General features: G+C 42.1%; 1 protein-coding gene across 1 annotated transcript in view; it reads left to right on the top strand.

Annotated features, from left to right (window-relative positions):
* Positions 1–17,329, top strand: part of BCL11A (BCL11 transcription factor A) — an 88,327-nt gene that overhangs the window by 26,638 nt on the left and 44,360 nt on the right. The window contains exon 3 of the mRNA XM_061626132.1: positions 6,659–6,728. Within this exon, the coding sequence (XP_061482116.1) occupies positions 6,659–6,728 (70 nt within the window). The remainder of the gene's footprint in view (positions 1–6,658; positions 6,729–17,329) is intronic.

Raw genomic sequence — 17,329 nt, 5'->3', positions numbered from 1 at the left:
CATACATGTAACTGGCCAATTGCCAAGAAAATCCAACACGGTCACATTTGACTTCAAAAGAGGAAACTTCACAAAAATGAGGGGATTGGTAAAAAGAAAGCTGAAAAACAAAGTCCAGAGGGTCACATCACTCGAAAATGCTTGGAAGTTTTTAAAAACACTATATTAGAAGCTCAACTGGAGTGCATACCGCAGACCAGAAAAGGTACCGCCAGGGCCAAGAAGATGCCAGCATGGTTAACGGGTAAAGTCAAGGAAGCTCTTAGAGGCAAAAAGTCTTCCTTCAAAAACTGGAAGTCTTGTCCAAATGAAGAAAATAAAAAAGAACACAAACTCTGGCAAAAGAAATGCAAGAAGACAATAAGGGATGCTAAAAAAGAATTTGAGGAGCACATTGCTGAGAACATAAAAACCAACAACAAAAAATTCTATAAATACATTCAAAGCAGGAGACCATCTAGGGAGACAATTGGACCCTTGGATGATAAGGGAGTCAAAGGTGTACTAAAGAACGATCAGGAGATTGCAGAGAAGCTAAATGAATTCTTTGCATCTGTCTTCACAGTGGAAGATATAGGGCAGATCCCTGAACCTGAACTAACATTTGCAGGAAGGGATTCTGAGGAACTGAGACAAATAGTGGTAACGAGAGAGGAAGTTCTAAGCTTAATGGACAATATAAAAACTGACAAATCACCGGACCCGGATGGCATCCACCCGAGAGTTCTCAAAGAACTCAAATGTGAAATTGCTGATCTGCTAACTAAAATATGTAACTTGTCCCTTGGGTCCTCCTCCGTGCCTGAGGACTGGAAAGTGGCCAATGTAACACCAATCTTCAAAAAGGGATCCAGAGGGGATCCTGGAAATTACAGGCCAGTTAGCTTAACTTCTGTCCCTGGAAAACTGGTAGAAAGTATTATTAAAGCTAGATTAACTAAGCACATAGAAGAACAAGCCTTGCTGAAGCAGAGCCAGCATGGCTTCTGCAAGGGAAAGTCCTGTCTCAGTAACCTATTAGAATTCTTTGAGAGTGTCAACAAGCATATAGATAGAGGTGATCCAGTGGACATAGTGTACTTAGACTTTCAAAAAGCGTTTGACAAGGTACCTCACCAAAGGCTTCTGAGGAAGCTTAGCAGTCAGGGAATAAGAGGAGAGGTCCTCTTGTGGATAAGAAATTGGTTAAGAAGCAGAGAGTAGGAATCAACGGACAGTTCTCCCAATGGAGGGCTGTAGAAAGTGGAGTCCCTCAAGGATCGGTATTGGGACCTGTACTTTTCAACTTGTTCATTAATGACCTAGAATTAGGAGTGAGCAGTGAAGTGGCCAAGTTTGCTGATGACACTAAATTGTTCAGGATTGTTAAAACAAAAAGGGATTGCGAAGAGCTCCAAAAAGACCTCTCCAAACTGAGTGAATGGGCAGAAAAATGGCAAATGCAATTCAATATAAACAAGTGTAAAATTATGCATATTGGAGCAAAAAATCTGAATTTCACATATACGCTCATGGGGTCTGAACTGGCGGTGACCGACCAGGAGAGAGACCTCGGGGTTGTAGTGGACAGCACGATGAAAATGTCGACCCAGTGTGCGGCAGCTGTGAAAAAGGCAAATTCCATGCTAGCGATAATTAGGAAAGGTATTGAAAATAAAACAGCCGATATCATAATGCCGTTGTATAAATCTATGGTGCGGCTGCATTTGGAATACTGTGTACAGTTCTGGTCGCCTCATCTCAAAAAGGATATTCTAGAGTTGGAAAAGGTTCAGAAGAGGGCTACCAGAATGATCAAGGGGATGGAGCGACTCCCTTACGAGGAAAGGTTGCAGCATTTGGGGCCTTTTAGTTTAGAGAAAAGGCGGGTCAGAGGAGACATGATAGAAGTGTATAAAATTATGCATGGCATTGAGAAAGTGGATAGAGAAAAGTTCTTCTCCCTCTCTCATAATACTAGAACTCGTGGACATTCAAAGAAGCTGAATGTTGGAAGATTCAGGACAGACAAAAGGAAGTACTTCTTTACTCAGCGCATAGTTAAACTATGGCATTTGCTCCCACAAGATGCAGTAATGGCCACCAGCTTGGACGGCTTTAAAAGAAGATTAGACAAATTCGTGGAGGACAGGGCTATCAATGGCTACTAGCCATGATGGCTGTGCTCTGCCACCCTAGTCAGAGGCAGCATGCTTCTGAAAACCAGTTGCCGGAAGCCTCAGGAGGGGAGAGTGTTCTTGCACTCGGGTCCTGCTTGCGGGCTTCCCCCAGGCACCTGGTTGGCCACTGTGAGAACAGGATGCTGGACTAGATGGGCCACTGGCCTGATCCAGCAGGCTCTTCTTATGTTCTTATGTTCTTAAGGCACTCTGAACAGCGGAAGAGAGCAATTATAAGAACATAAGAAGTGGCTTCTAAATCAGGCTAGTGGGCTATCTAATTTAGTCCAGCATTCTGTTCTCACAGTGGCCAACCTGATACCCATGGGAAGCCCACCAGTAGGACCTGAGCGCAAGAGCCCTCTTCCCACTTGTGATTCCTAGCAACTGGTCTTCAGAGCTATACTGCCTCTGACAGTGGAGGCAGAACAAAGCCATTGTGGCTAGTAGCCATTGATAGCCTTGTCCTCCATAGTGGCACTGTGAAACCAAGAAACCATGGCAAGCTGTTCTGGTTCAAAATCAGAGCAATCTCAGGCAGGACCCAAGTGACAGAATCCCAACGTAGTCTTCAGAAAGCTGCTTTTTACCAAGTCAGACCAGTGGTCCTCCTCCCTCAATACTGTCTACATTGATGGGCTCTCTAGGGTTTCAGGCAAGGTGTCCTTCACCAGTGCTACAGGAGATGGCAACACTTGAACCTGCCACCTTCTGTGTGCAGAGCAAGGGCTCCACTCCTGAGCAACGGCCCTTGCTCATGAGGACTGCTGGTATAAAATAGAACTGGCTTTCCATTCAAACTTCCTCTAAGACCACCTTTCCCAACTAGTGGGCTACCAGATGTTGTTGGACCACAACTCCCATCAGCCTCAGCCAGCATTGCCAATGGTCAGGAAAGATGGGAATTCTGGTGGTCCACTAGTTGGGAAAGGCTGCTGTAAGACATCTGTAGGATATCCACCATAGAGACACCGATATCTACACAAATGGAGGATCCTGACCCAGAGAATTCTTTCCATTTATATTAGGAATTCAGACTGTGTGACCATGGGCAGAGCACAGTTTGTGAGGTGGTAGAGTCCTGAAGTGATAGACTGGACTGTACAACCTCAGACTGCGTGTGGGGGGGAACTACAGTTCTGAATGCTTGCCTATTTGAAAAAAATACCCCACAAAATCTCACTGAAAAGAGAAAATTATCACAGCAGGGACCCTATGAATAGGGTTTTCATGAGGCTGAGAGGCAGTGACTGGCCCAAGGTCACCCAGTGAGCTTCATGGCTATGTGGGGATTCGAACCCTGGTCTCCCAGGTTGTAGTCCAACACCTTAACCACTACACCACACTGGTAAGGGATCAATATTCACTATTTGCGATAAATAACAATTCGGGGTTTTTCCACAAAAAGATAGATATTGATATTTTTTAAAAAATATCATTTTTCATAGTTTTTTTTTAAAAAAATACTGATATTTTTTAAAAAATATCAATATTGACAGTGATATTTTGTGGGAAATATCAATATTAATATTTTTGAGCCATTTCCCCCCCCCCCCAAATAATCTGCTTAAGCTGCAGAAAACTGCTAGGGAAAAAACCGATCCGTGAGGACAAAAAAACACACAAATAAATAGGAAATCCGGTGTCCAATTTGAATTTTGCGAAATTCGAGAATATCCCTAGTCCTGGCCATTGGCCATGTTGACTGGGGGCTGATGGGAGTTGGAGTCCAACAACATCTGGAGGGCACCAGGTTTGCAAAGGCTGTCCTGCAAGTACATCAGGTGTCAACACTGTTGTCATCTCAACACCAAGAGACAATGTACCTGTCCAGTCAGGCTGTTTAGTTTTTTGAGTGACTGTTTTTAGCCTTCTTCTCTGTTTAGCTCTTTTTAGTTGTTTTGCTTGCCTGTATTTTTCAGACTTTTTTTTAGTGATTTTTTAAAAAACAAAATCGAATTTAAGTTGTTAAAACTTAGTAGTAGAGTCCTTGCTTTGCACTGCAGAAAGTGGCAGGTTCAAGTGTTGCCATCACCAGTAGCACTTGTGAAGACACCCTGCTGCAACCATAGAGAGCCGGTCAATGTAGAGAGCCCTGGTATCAGTGCCTATGAAGGGGGGGCTATAAGTCTTTTAAATAAACACATAAATTTGACGCTGCAGAATCTTTCTGTCGGTTTTTTTTTAAAGAATATATATACTTCTGCACTCGTATGGATTTTTCTCTTCCTTTTTGTTTGGGTTCAGTCCTGAAAGAGACTGAAAGGGAATATATATAAGTGCAAGAAAAATAGGAAGCAATTGGTAATTTGAAAAATAGTGCCTGACAACCAGCGGCAGTAGTTCTGAACTTCTCCTACCACTCTGTAATTACCGGCTGCATTTATAAGGTGAATGATTAACTCAATTGTCCCTAACGGCCAGCATAAATACATAATTATGGGCTGTTGAAACAAGGTTATTGTTTACCTGATTGTCGGGCACCTGCTTTGAAAGACCTTTGATCTAGCAGGTCCAGGCTGGGGTGAGACATCTTAGATGGCGGGGTCATTGGGGGGGGGTCAGGGTGTGTGTTTGTTGGAGAGGGGGAGAAACACCTTCCTGGCTCCTCAAGGAGATTTAGGATTAGGTGTTCTGCTTTTTAGAGGAACTGCATTTCTCAGAGGTTGGTGACTCATCCAGAGACGCCCATTCATTTAAAACAGAGAGTTTCTAACCTGGTCACAGTGAATCCGAAACTGCACAGGAGACACGGTTAGAGTGCCTATGTCTTCACCACCACACATTTTCTTTTGTAATCTAAAGGTTGCTCTGGGAGGGAAGGAGGAGCCTGGGGAAGGTCTGCTTTATCCTTTCCCTGCCTCCCATTTTTTCTACTGAAGTTTTCCCCTCTAACTGCTTTTCTCCTCACCAAAGGAAATATAAATATTTTCTCCTGCAGATAGAAAAGCTGCTTGGAGAGAGCTGGGGGAGCAGGAAAAAATGGCTGCTTCAGAAAGAGTTAAGCACACGCTTCTCTGATCAGGGAAGCAGTTTCCAGCAGCTTTTGTTTTGTAAACAGAATTCAAACACGTGATGGAGAAACATCCATGCAGTTTGCATGCCACTTGTGCTTTCAGTCTGAGGCTGCAATCCTGCACATGCTTACCTGGGAGTGAGTCCAACTGAATGCAGAAAGGCTTACTTGTGAACAAACATGCATAGGATTGTACTAGGTCTGTGTGTCATGTATCCTGGTGCCTGACCTGATCTGGTGCCTTCCAGGTGTTTGATGCTCCAGCTCCCATCAGCCCCAGCCAGCATGGCCATCCTAGCTGGAGCTGGTGGGAGTTGTGGTCCAAGATAACTGGAGAACACCAGGGCCAAGGAATGCTACATACTACACCCATAATGCTTCTAATTAATTTTTGAAAGAAGAATCCACTTCTGCTCCTCATGAAACATTATTCCTAAGAAGACTGACCAGATGAAAGAGATCTCAAGAGATCTCTGCGGGCAATTCTATGCAGAGCTGGGCATGCTTAAGCCTCTGCATAGGATCAGGCTATAGATTTTTGAGTATCCAAAATGATTACGTGAATCTCTTGATTATCTGAACATTGTATTCTTTACGTAGCCTTGTGTTTTCATAATCTGCATAATGTACGAGTGGTTGGTTGATATGTTTGAGGTAGTGAATTGTTGTATTGTGCTATGTTGGTTGTTATTTATATTATACTACTTTTAATACTCTGACTTTTATATTGTGTTTATGGACATATATATTGTTCATGTCTTTTGCTTTGTAAATTAATTTGATATGGTTTTTATTGTACCTTGTGTATTCTATTGTAAACCACTTTGAGATCTTTCAGATAGTGAGCGGTCTATAAATGGAAATATCATCATCATATCCTGTTTTTAGAGAACAGACCTCTACTTGAAGGCATCTTCTATTTGAACGACTATCTGGTCCAAGCTAAATTTAAAGTTAAAGAAGAGAGTGTCAGAGGGGCTTTAAAGTTGTGCATCAGCATTTGACAGTACCTGGACAGCAAACTGAGCAGGCACACAGGTGGCCTAGTGACAGTCTTCCCTGCTGCAACAAAAAGTATCCCTATTTAAATGATAGTAATCATTTTCCTATCAATTAGCAAATGAAAATCTGATGCAAATCCATGTTCCTCTTTTTTGGGGGGGGGGGATGATGCATTGCCACTTTTTTTGGTGATTTGTAAGTGGTCCATCCTAGATTGTACTGTGAGTCCGTGAAGTCAAAACATCAGCCACGTTGCTTCACAAGGCTTTCTTTTTCCAATTAAGCAAACAAATTTGTGTGCCAAGGCCATTTTGGACCTGCCAAGAGGGGAGGTCCTTCCATCACTGGTTACTTGACCCTTTATTGAACTGGAAATGCCAGGGTGTGAACATGGGACTTTTCTGCTCATAATTCATGTGCTCTGCCACTGAGCTATTAATATTTGAGAATAACTGCATTTTATCTTGTCCTTCGTCCCAAGGTACCCTGTGTGGTCCACCCCTTTTTATCTTCACAACAACAACCCTGCGAGACCCACGTTAATCACCAAGGTGACTTAGAGTCTATTTTTTGTGCAGGCACGGATGCTAATCGCAGAATAACAAATCTGGGATAACCCTTGCTGGATGTCTAAACAAGCTCTGAATATGCTGCTCTGTGTGTATGGGTGTGTGTATGGGTGTGAGCGTGATATTTGATTTCATACTCCTAACTCTTGTTCCCTGTTTATCATTTTTTCATGCTTTTAAAAAAAATCTTGCTTACATTTTGTTGGATCAATGGGTCCATTGATTAATTGGGGAGGGGTGATTAATTAACGCTTTCAGCCTCCAGTTTATGCCTGTGGAATCGATGCTCAGGTTTCATTTGAGGATTGTGTTCTTGTTGAACATTTGCCATCCCTTTCCAGATCTTCCCTACACCCTGGTTTGAATGCAAAAGGGACAGCTTTCAACCTTCCTTCCCCAGCATACACCACGCCCTGGCTCTAAGCCTTTAAAAATTACTTCCAGACTGACAAATTAACTTGCCAACTTGAAGACAGAAGTTGGGGAGGGGGATTTGATGGCCAAACTATGTGAAGTCCAATAACAGAATGACAGTTGATTGGCAGCTGTGCTATACTTCTGAGGGACTGCACAATCCATCTCTGTTTTTGCCAAGCACAGAGCTGCTTCTTGTTAATAGAGTGTGTGTGTGTGTGTGTTTTAAAGGAGCGAGGAATAATGCAAAGGAATATTCCCCTCCCCTCCCTTTTTCTCACTTACTTTCTGCAGCTCCTATAAGTGTCTGAACCGGCACATACATAAATCAATTTAAGCCTTACCACAGGCTTTTATGGATATTGGAGTGGTCTCCATTTTCTTACAAACGTGAACTTGTGCATTAATGAATAAACAGGCGGTGTTCTCACACCAGCGCATGCCTGCACTATATACCTAAACCAGTTTAGTTATCGTAATTCCCCCCTGCCCTCTTGGAACCAGTCTAGGGCATCAGGGACTAGTCTCATGAGCCATCAGGGACTGTCAGTGCCTCAGAGCCCTCTTCAGGCACAGAGGAGAATTGCAGTGTGCAGCATTGGCTCCTCCAATTGTCAGGCAGTATGAAGCCTGTGGATTGGTTAGGCATGGCATAAATATGAGGAGTCTGGCCATTCTTTGTTTCTGTCAGTGGATCAGTATCTTCTCTCTTCAGGCGTAGGTTCTCTCAGTTCACACCCTAACTCCAATCTGGCAAAAACAGTTGTCTAAGCCTAGAATTTGGTGCACCTACCTGTCGTGCTGGCCTGGACCTGACACAAAGAATTATAGTTCACTGAGGCATCCATGTTTACACTGGCATGCTCACCCTTTGATGACTGCAACATCAAGTGACAACTTGAGTGGGTGAACCAGACTGAACACCTCAGAGAGACAGACATTTTGTTATTGTCTTCTATATCTGTTCTTTGTAAAAAAAAATGTGCAACATTGGAAATGGTATGGAGTTGCTCTCAAACTGAAAGCTGTCTTAGTCCTTGGGATTGGGCATAATGAGAAATCTAAATAAATATCAACATTTGGTTTTACCTAACCAGGACTGGGGATCCTGTGGCCCTCCAGATGTTGCTGGATTCCAGCTCCCATCAGCCCCAGCCTGACAATGGAGGCTGGTGGCTCCTTTCAAGGAGCTGTCCAGACTAAAACCTGGAGCAGATTTCACTGCCCCACTGACATCAGAGACACCAACCTCCACTGCCCAGGCAGCGGGGCCAATGATCAAGGATGATGGGAGCTGTAATCCAGCAATATCTGGAAGGCTATATCTTGCCCATTCCTGCTTTGGTGACAGGTCTCCAGGGCATCCTGTCAGGCCCAAGACAGTATGAGAAGCCTATGGATCTGTTGATAAATAGTAGTGGTATTATGGTGATGTATTTATGTGTTTTATTCACTAAATTTATATAGCCGCACCATAACAAAAGCTCTCTCGGTGCCTCACAAAACAGATGTGCACTTTTGTGTGCCAGTAGTGGCCTGTGCACGTGCAGCCTGTAGCCCTGATGTTGCCCCCTCCTGGTTTGTGGGAAGGGCCACTGCTCAGGGGTTAGAGCCTCTGGTTTACACGCAGAAGATCCCAGGTCTTCTGCAGGCAGGGCTGGGAGTGTCCCCTGCCTGAAACTTGGAGAGCTGCTACCAGTCAGTGTAGACAATATGGAGCTAGATAGAACAATGGTCTGACTTGGTACAAGGCAGCATCCTGTGATTGGAGAGACACAAAGCCTGAGTGTGTGTATTCAGACTGAAGACTCATTGAGTTCATTGGGGTTTATTGTCAAGGAGATAAGTTTTCAGCCTTAAATGCTTACCTTTCTTCTGCCTCGGTGGGTCCTACACAGCTTGGGTGGATGAAAACTTGCAAATATTAAGACTAACCATTTTCTTTCTTTCTTTATTACATTTATACTCCTCCTTTCTTTCCATGATAGAAACCCAAGGCAGCTTACATCTGGTTCCCAGGCGATCTCCCATCCAGGCACTGACCACAACTGATCCTGCTTAGCTTCAACAGGGAGCTGGCCTTATGTGCCTTCAGACCATAGCCTGGGACCATAAACATACAAAACAATGCAGCAACTGCCCCCCCCCCCCAGAACTAAATGCATAGCTACTTTGTTTTAACCCATGAACAATGCACAAGTCCCTCCGAATCAGGCCGCTTTTGCTTGCAAAGTTTGCAGTCAGCTAGTCCAAATGTTCCTCGAGTCTAGGTGCTGGACACTTCACCGCTGCAAACAGCTTTATTCCCAAAGCAACAGGAGAGCTTTCGCAAAAGGCAAATGTGTAATTTGCAGCTTGATGGTCATAGCCCTGCAATCACAGTTATAACAAATAGTACCAGATATACTTGAATTGATTTCCCATCCTCTTCCTCGTTAACCGCACATATACATAATTTCCTTTTACCTTATACAAGGTGATAAAACAGCCCAGAAATATTAGCTCCCCAGCAGAACAATGATCAGTGTTGTCCTTCTAGCCCTCCCTTAAGTGGCAGTGTGGGGGGCATCAGTGGGGGTGAGTGGGCGACACTCAATAAATGAGGACTAGCTGCCCTAGTATATTTGGGGGAGAGGAGGAGATCAGCATGTGTTGCTTTTGGTCAGTGTTAAAAACCTGCTGGTAGTTGTAACTTATAAGGTCCACTGACAAAAGTATCAGAAGTCAAAGCCATGGAGAATAGGCCTCACAGTGGCTGTTCATCATGATGATCTATATTAAGTTGATGGCTATTATTATTATTATTATCATTAGTGTTGACGGCTATATTGTTGTTATTATTGGTGTTTCAGTGGTTGTTCATCATGATAGCTATATTATTTCATTTATGACTTGCGTCTTATGAAGCATCTTGCAGCAGAAAGGGCCTTTTCAGTTGTGGCTCCCCATCTGTGGAATATGTTTTCCGGTGAGGTCCACCCGGTGCTGCCATTGACATCTCTTCAGTGCCAAGTAAAGACACACTTTTTCTCCCAGGCATTTGATAGATTGAGATGATGTTTTGTTTTTAACATGCTGCCAAACCTTCCTGTGGCTAGGGGGCGGGGCGCTATTGCTATTATTTTGCTGTTGTTTATTGTTATGTTTTTATAGTGTGTTTTATTTGTTTTGTTTTAACATTGTGTAAGTTGCTTGGGGACCTTTGGGTATCAAGTGACTAACAAATCTAATAAATAATAACAAAACAATACAGTACAATACAATTTTGCAATACAATAAAAATGTATATGAAAATTGCATTTATATAAAAAAAATGAAAACCATTACAGATGTAAAAACGGTTGAAATAGTGGAATCGAAAGTATGGAATGTATTTGGAAAATAATTTTTTTTAAAAACCAATTACATATATAAAAACAATGTCAAATCCTATACAGATAAAAGACTGGGATAAAAATCTCCAATAGCATTGATCATGTATAACTGCCCCAGCGTAAGCACAAATCATCATGATTGCATAATAAAAAGGGCGTCTGGAGGGGGCCACAGATTTGTTGGGCTAGAGCTATATGCTGGAGAGGAATCACATGACTGCTTCTGAAAATGGCATCCCTGAGTTGTGTTCTCCCTTCCAAAGTGTTGTGCATCTTATCCCATGCTGGGACATCTTTGCGTGCTTCTCTGTCAGCGTCAGCCAGTGGGGGCAGGAAACTCACAGTGCATTGATGTCACAGCATGAGGTGACCGATATTCCATGTTATGGGGGACAAGGGAAAAACTTCAACACAGAGATGCAGTTTTGGGTACTATCCTATATCTCCTGTAGCGTACATTTCCTTATCTGGATAAGTCATTGCATCAACTCCAGGTCCAATCTGGAAAATGAGAAGAAGAATTGTTTTGTTAGTTTCATTGTAGTTTACTTAAATAGGGCCTGCCTCCTAGGCTTGTTGCAAGGACACATACAATGAGAATGGTACCCACGTTGAACACTTAGATGAGTGATTAGATCTCTTTTGCACAGTTTGAAAACCAGTGGGGGTGCACCTTAGGAGTATCATTTCTGTTTGCATTTTCACAGACTATGGAAATGTGTTGCTCAGAGAAATTGAGGAGGTGATAGTTGTTTTTTAGTGTGTTTTGCTTGTTTGAATTAGTGAGCCAAAATGTATATGAAGAGAACCAGGAACAGGCTGTTTCGTTAAGCATTACCCCTTCAAGGAGGGCTGCTATGTCCTTGGTGGCAGGAAAGGAGAAACCATTTCAGTAAAATGTCATCTTCCATTGAGGGATGGTTGGAGTGAGCTGGACTTTTCGTCTCTGTTGCCATCCGATGTTCACTTGAGGGGTTCACATTGTGCAGAAGTGAAGCCATTACTACCATAATTGTTATTGTACGTAAGAAGCTGCCTTATATTTACTCAGACCCTTGATCCATCTAGCTCAGTATTGTCTACACTGACTGGCAGTAGCTCTCTAGGATTTCAGACGGGACATTCCCAGCCCTACCTGAAGATGCTGGGACTGAACCTGGGGCCATTTGCATGCAAAGCAGATGCTCTTCCACTGAGCTACGGCCTTCCCCTTTTAGGGGGGATGCTCTTGTGAGCTAGCAGCTGAAGATCAGTCAGTGGAAGCTTTAGCTGTTTTGTTGGTAGGGGGAGATTTTAATGGGCAGGGATAAGACTTAAGGGCATCCTTTTTACAGTTTTACAAATATTTTGGTTCTGGTATGGTACTGTTACAAGAAATGGGGTGAGGTGGGGGTTAAAAATGGCCTTTCCTTCTTATGACGAGTAGCCACTTTAGTTTACAAAATTGCAAGTTATGTTGTGCATCCTCAGTATCCCAAAAAGGGTATCTAAATGGAATTTTTGATAAGATGCATAAATCTATTGATTAATCAGCTAAGGGGTAGATGATTAATGAGCTAAGAAGGTTGATAACCCAAATTATTATGTATTTGTAAGACTGTGCTAGTGGAACATTGAGGCAACACATTTATTTCTTAGGTGAAAAGCTCTCTCGAGGAAGAGAACTGGAAAGCTCTCTCCAGTGTTTAATCTAAATCTGTTTTTCTTGTAGTTTAAACCCATTGCTTGCTTTTATTTATACTTATTTGTATTTATTTATATGTTTATTTCTGCTAAAATAATTCATACTTATTTGTATTTATTTATATGTTTATTTCTGCTAAAATAATTTTTCACAGTGCCTGATAACATCATTGTAGGTTTTAGAACTTTAAAATAAAGTCTACAATAAATAAATAAGTTTAAATAAAGCCAGCTTTAGAGTTATGAAAAATGCATAATACCAAATTTTAAAATGCAGTGTCCCATTTTACCTTTTTTAAAGATTTTAAATTTTTATTGACTAATAAAGCAAAATACAAATGTTAAAACATATACATGAAGAAATAATAAGACATATACCAATATTTTCTCGTACAGTCTTTTTCTTCCTTAACAATATATCTCAAATAATAAATTATATAAATAAATACATAAACAAATTCAAATAAAATATCTATATTCACACACACACCCCTCAGAGCTCACAACATCCCATTTTGAATATATATATTCAAAGTTGACCTAGTGAAGTTGGTGGACACAACTAACTTTGGTTTATTAATTTCAGTGAGTCTTCTCTGAGCAGTACTTAGTTGAATATAATCCCAAGATGATAAAATATTATAAAACAGCAGTAACAGAATTAAGAAAAGTAAAATAAAAACCAAGATAATCAATTCCCAAAGCCGACAGAACATAGGCCTAGTGAGCCATCGAGGTGAGGAATGGGAAACCTTTTTGGCTCTGTGGGCCAACTTTGACAGGTGGGTAGGCAATCTACCTGCCATTCACATGACATAATGGGATTCTAGGTAATGAATACTGCAAAGTGGGTGCCACCCGTGAAAGGGCTCTGCTGCATGTATGCACCGAACCCTCTTCCAGAAGCCAGGGCAACCAGGCCAGAGTTTCAATTGCCATTCCAGTTGGCTGGGCGGTCGCACTTACCTGACTTCCCATCACCTGCATCACTGCAAATACCAAGAGGAAGAGGGGCAAGGTGGCTGCGAAGTTGGTGCGGTGCAGATACTGGAGCCAATCCGACATTCCCGTTGGTGTGTTTGCACTGCCCCTATCTCACTTCCTCTTAGTAATTCACAGCGATCTCAGTGATGGGAAATCTGGTAAGCACCACTGCCCCCATCCTGAGGACCGCTACTGCTCATCTGATGACCTGCATGCATAAGGGCTGGTGTATAGTGGTGAAAGCAATCCCTTGTGAGACCCAGAAGATTGGTCAGAGTTCATGTGAAGCAGCTGCATTGTCAGAACTGAGCAGGTCTCTGTCTAGCAGCTGGGTGGTGTCTGAATCGGAGACCACCTGACTTCTCTGAGCTTTAGCAAGGAAGGGGAGATATAAATGCAATGCTCATCCCCTTCTCAGTGGAAACAACCACTTGTGCTGATTCTGCAAATCCTTTCCGCTCCCCAAATTTCATTGACATGGGCTCTTCACAGGTGTCATATGGTTTGCGGGGAGAAGCACTGAATCGGCAGCATCAGAACTCAAGGGAAGGGGAGCATGGGCACGTATCACATCAGCTTTAACTCTGTTCAAGAGTATGCGTTTCTTAAGATAGCAAAGGGGCCCTGAATACGATCCAGCCAAAGTGAAGCTCTTATAAGTTGAACTGGCGGGTAGAGTGAAGCACATGTTTAAATCTTCCCCACTGAAGTGCATAGGACTTCTTAAGTGCTTAGCTTTCGCTGGAGTGTGCCCATGTTTTTTTTGTGTGTGTGTGTGTGTGTGTTTTACAGGCCAGATGGAGAAAAGAGAGAATCCAGTGCAACTGGTAACAATTATTACCCCTCTGCTCTGTTTTTCTCATTTTCCATGCCTTCAGTGGTGTCTTGTTGGAAGAAGACAAGTGTTCGTTTGACATTTAAGATGAATTAAAAAAAATCCTGGTTTAGCTTCAAACTGCTGTTCAATTTTTTTTAATTAAAAAAAATACTATTTTGCTGGGCAAAGAGAAAGAGAAAGAAGAAGGAAAGGAGGAATTGTTCCCTGGCACCCGAGTTTAAATCGGTGGTGGTGGTGGTCTGTGTTCACAAAAGATACAGACATTTCCTGTGGGAGCTTTTATTATTATTATTATTATTATTATTATTATTATTATTATTATTATTATTATTATTATTTATTTATTTATTTATTTATTTATTTATTTATTTATTTATTTATTTATTTGATTTATATCCTGCCCTGCCTCCCAGCGGGAGACCAGGGAGACCAGAGCTTGCAAAAGCAGCAAATTATTACTTCATAGAGTGCAGTGGAATTTCTGTCTTGTAACAAAACAAAAATCAAACAAACGAGAGTGTTATTATTTATTAAAGTGGCATAAGGTCAGTAGAGCTCAACCCTACTATTAGGTAGGATGAAGAAGTTTGGATTTTGGGAGACCATTAAAGCAGGGATGGAGAATGTGCCCCCCCGGGCCTCCCTATTTGGCTCTCCGGACTCTTCCCATATCCCTCACTGGGGCTGCTTTGTACTCTCCTTGAATGCCTGGGTGGAGGATACAAGTTTGTAGAGACTAGCCTTACTGTACAAAAGTAAAAATTGTATTCATTGCTGTGTTCACCGGTGGCATGTGGCCGCCAAGAGGTTGCCCAGATGAGAATGCAGGCCTTAGGATGAAAAAGTGTCCCCAGCCCTGCATTAAAAGACACCAAATTCCCATAGCGATGGCGGGGTGGGGGATGGGGAGCCATTTGGATTCTCTGCCTTGAAGCATCAGATTGTCTTGGACGGTAGCTCTGAAGGCCTGATTTATAACATGGTTGCCTCTGGCAGTCATTTTCAGCCATTTGGGGGTCTTTCAAATAGCTGTGCTTGACTTTGCTCAGAAAGTAAGATGGAAGTCTGAGATAAGATGATTCATGTTTGGAAGTGAACTTTGAGTCACCTTCATCATTATAAGCATCGCTCCCACGCAGAGGGAAACATGATCTCACCCCCACCTAGCTTGCACATCTGCTCTGAAGACGCTTTTAGTAGCTGTGGTTGGAAGTGATGGTTGACCTATACTCGTGGAAGTACCAGGTGCAAGTCAAGAGACCGGTCAAGCCCAGAATGCAATTAGGAATTTACATCACCAAGTTACTGTCAAGACCTTTTCACCTTTCAGGTGTCAGTTATGTGAAGGCCCCAGGCAATCAAAACCTAACTGTGAGACAGGCCCAAGAAGCAAAATTAAAATTGCCTTATTTCAAGCACTTTTTTGTATGGTTTAACATTGAATATTCTCCATTTGAGGGCTTGGCCTACAAAAAGGTGCCCATGCTCATGTCAATGAGTTGACTTAAAGACACACAGCTGACTCCTAAGAACCATTAATGATGCTTAGTCTTAGTACTGGCAAACTTCTTTCTAAAACCTTTTAATGTAAATTTGAAACCACTTGTCTTATTAAGCAAGTCACATTTTTAAAACTCTTCATCTGCTGGCGGCTAATAAAGTAATCTTGGAATGGCTCAGTTAAGATTTCTCTCATCTCTACTCACTTGCTCTTAATTCTTCATGTTGATTTCATCACAGATACTTTCTCTTTCTCATTTAAGATTATTCAGTTTTTATATGCAGTAACCTTTTTGCAAGAAGGTTCTGATTCTGTCTTCTACTGTTGTTGGTCTGATATTTGACAGAAGCTGGCCAATGAGAACATGCTCTGAACCTTGAAAGCTGGAAGTCCAAAGCACCCATCTAACATCACATCTATAGGGATGAGAGGAATGGAGACTGGCAGGCTTTGGGGTTGAAATTGTCCACTTGTGAAACTTCCCTAGACCATAAGAGAAAAATCAACTCATTTGAAATGTGGTGTTGGAGGAGAGCTTTGCGCATACCATGGACCATGAAAAAGACAAATAATTAGGTGTTAGAACAAATTAAACCAGAACTGTCACTAAAAGCTAAAATGGTGGAACTGAGGTTATCATACTTTGGACACATCATGAGAAGACATGATTCACTAGAAAAACAGAAAGGAGTAGAAAAAGAGGAAGGCCAAACAAGAGACGGATTGATTCCATAAAGGAAGCCACAGACCTGAACTTACAAAATCAGAACAGGGTGGTTCATGGCAGGTGCTACTGGAAGTCACTGATTCATAGGATTGATAGGATCTACGGCAACCGAGGGCAGGGATTGTTTTGTTCTCTTCCTTTGCTTTGAAATTCCCCATTGAGCTACTGCAGCCAAAAAGCAGACTTTGGTACAATGTTGTGTGGATTTTCTTTTCTTATCTGCGCATGTGTCTTTGTCTGCCCGCTGTAAGGGCAGTTCCACACTGTTATTCATTTTGCTAAGCAATATTTTATAAAAATGCAAAAAAATTTGCCCAAAATGAATATATTTGCAAAAATAGCATAAACATGCAATAAATTAAAATAAAGCCTGCTTGCGGGCTTCCCCCAGGCATCTGGTTGGCCACTGTGAGAACAGGATGCTGGACTAGATGGGCCACTGGCCTGATCCAGCAGGCTCTTCTTATGTTCTTATGGATACTTGGATTTTTTTTAAAAAAAGTGAGGTTAACTGAAGGTAGCAAGCTCTGTGTGTGTGTATAAAGGAGGATGAAGTACTGTTTTCTTTGTCAACATTGTTTTGGGTGGAGGCAGGAAGACCGACAATTTCAGATGCAGGGATATTATATTCCACAATAAAAAATTAAAATCATTTATTTTATTTATTTTATTTTATTTTATTTTATGGCTTGAATATCAAGTTGACACATCAGGGTAGGCTTGTTTAAACAAAGACGTTTTTAGCAGGTGCTCAAAACAGGACAATGAAGGTGCTTGCCTAATATCAATGGCAGGGAGTTCCACAGTGTAGGTGCTGCCATACTGAAGGATAAATTCTTTGCAAGTATGGAATGAACATTATATGGCACTCATAAAAGAGCTAGTTCCACAGATCAAAGAAGTTGAGTGGTCATATATATTGGGTAAGGCACCTTCCTGATGTTGCTGAACTACAATTTCCATTATCCCTGACCATTGGCCATGCTTGCTAGGGCTGATGGGAGTTGTAGTTTAGCAACATATGGAGGGCCAAAGGTTCTCCACACCTGTGGTAAGGTGATC

This window comes from Rhineura floridana, chromosome 4 (genome assembly GCF_030035675.1).
Source record: "Rhineura floridana isolate rRhiFlo1 chromosome 4, rRhiFlo1.hap2, whole genome shotgun sequence".
In the NCBI taxonomy this organism is placed as follows: domain Eukaryota; kingdom Metazoa; phylum Chordata; class Lepidosauria; order Squamata; family Rhineuridae; genus Rhineura; species Rhineura floridana.
The sequence above is the reverse complement of the archived record's forward strand: the minus strand, read 5'-3'. Positions and strand labels throughout refer to the sequence as shown.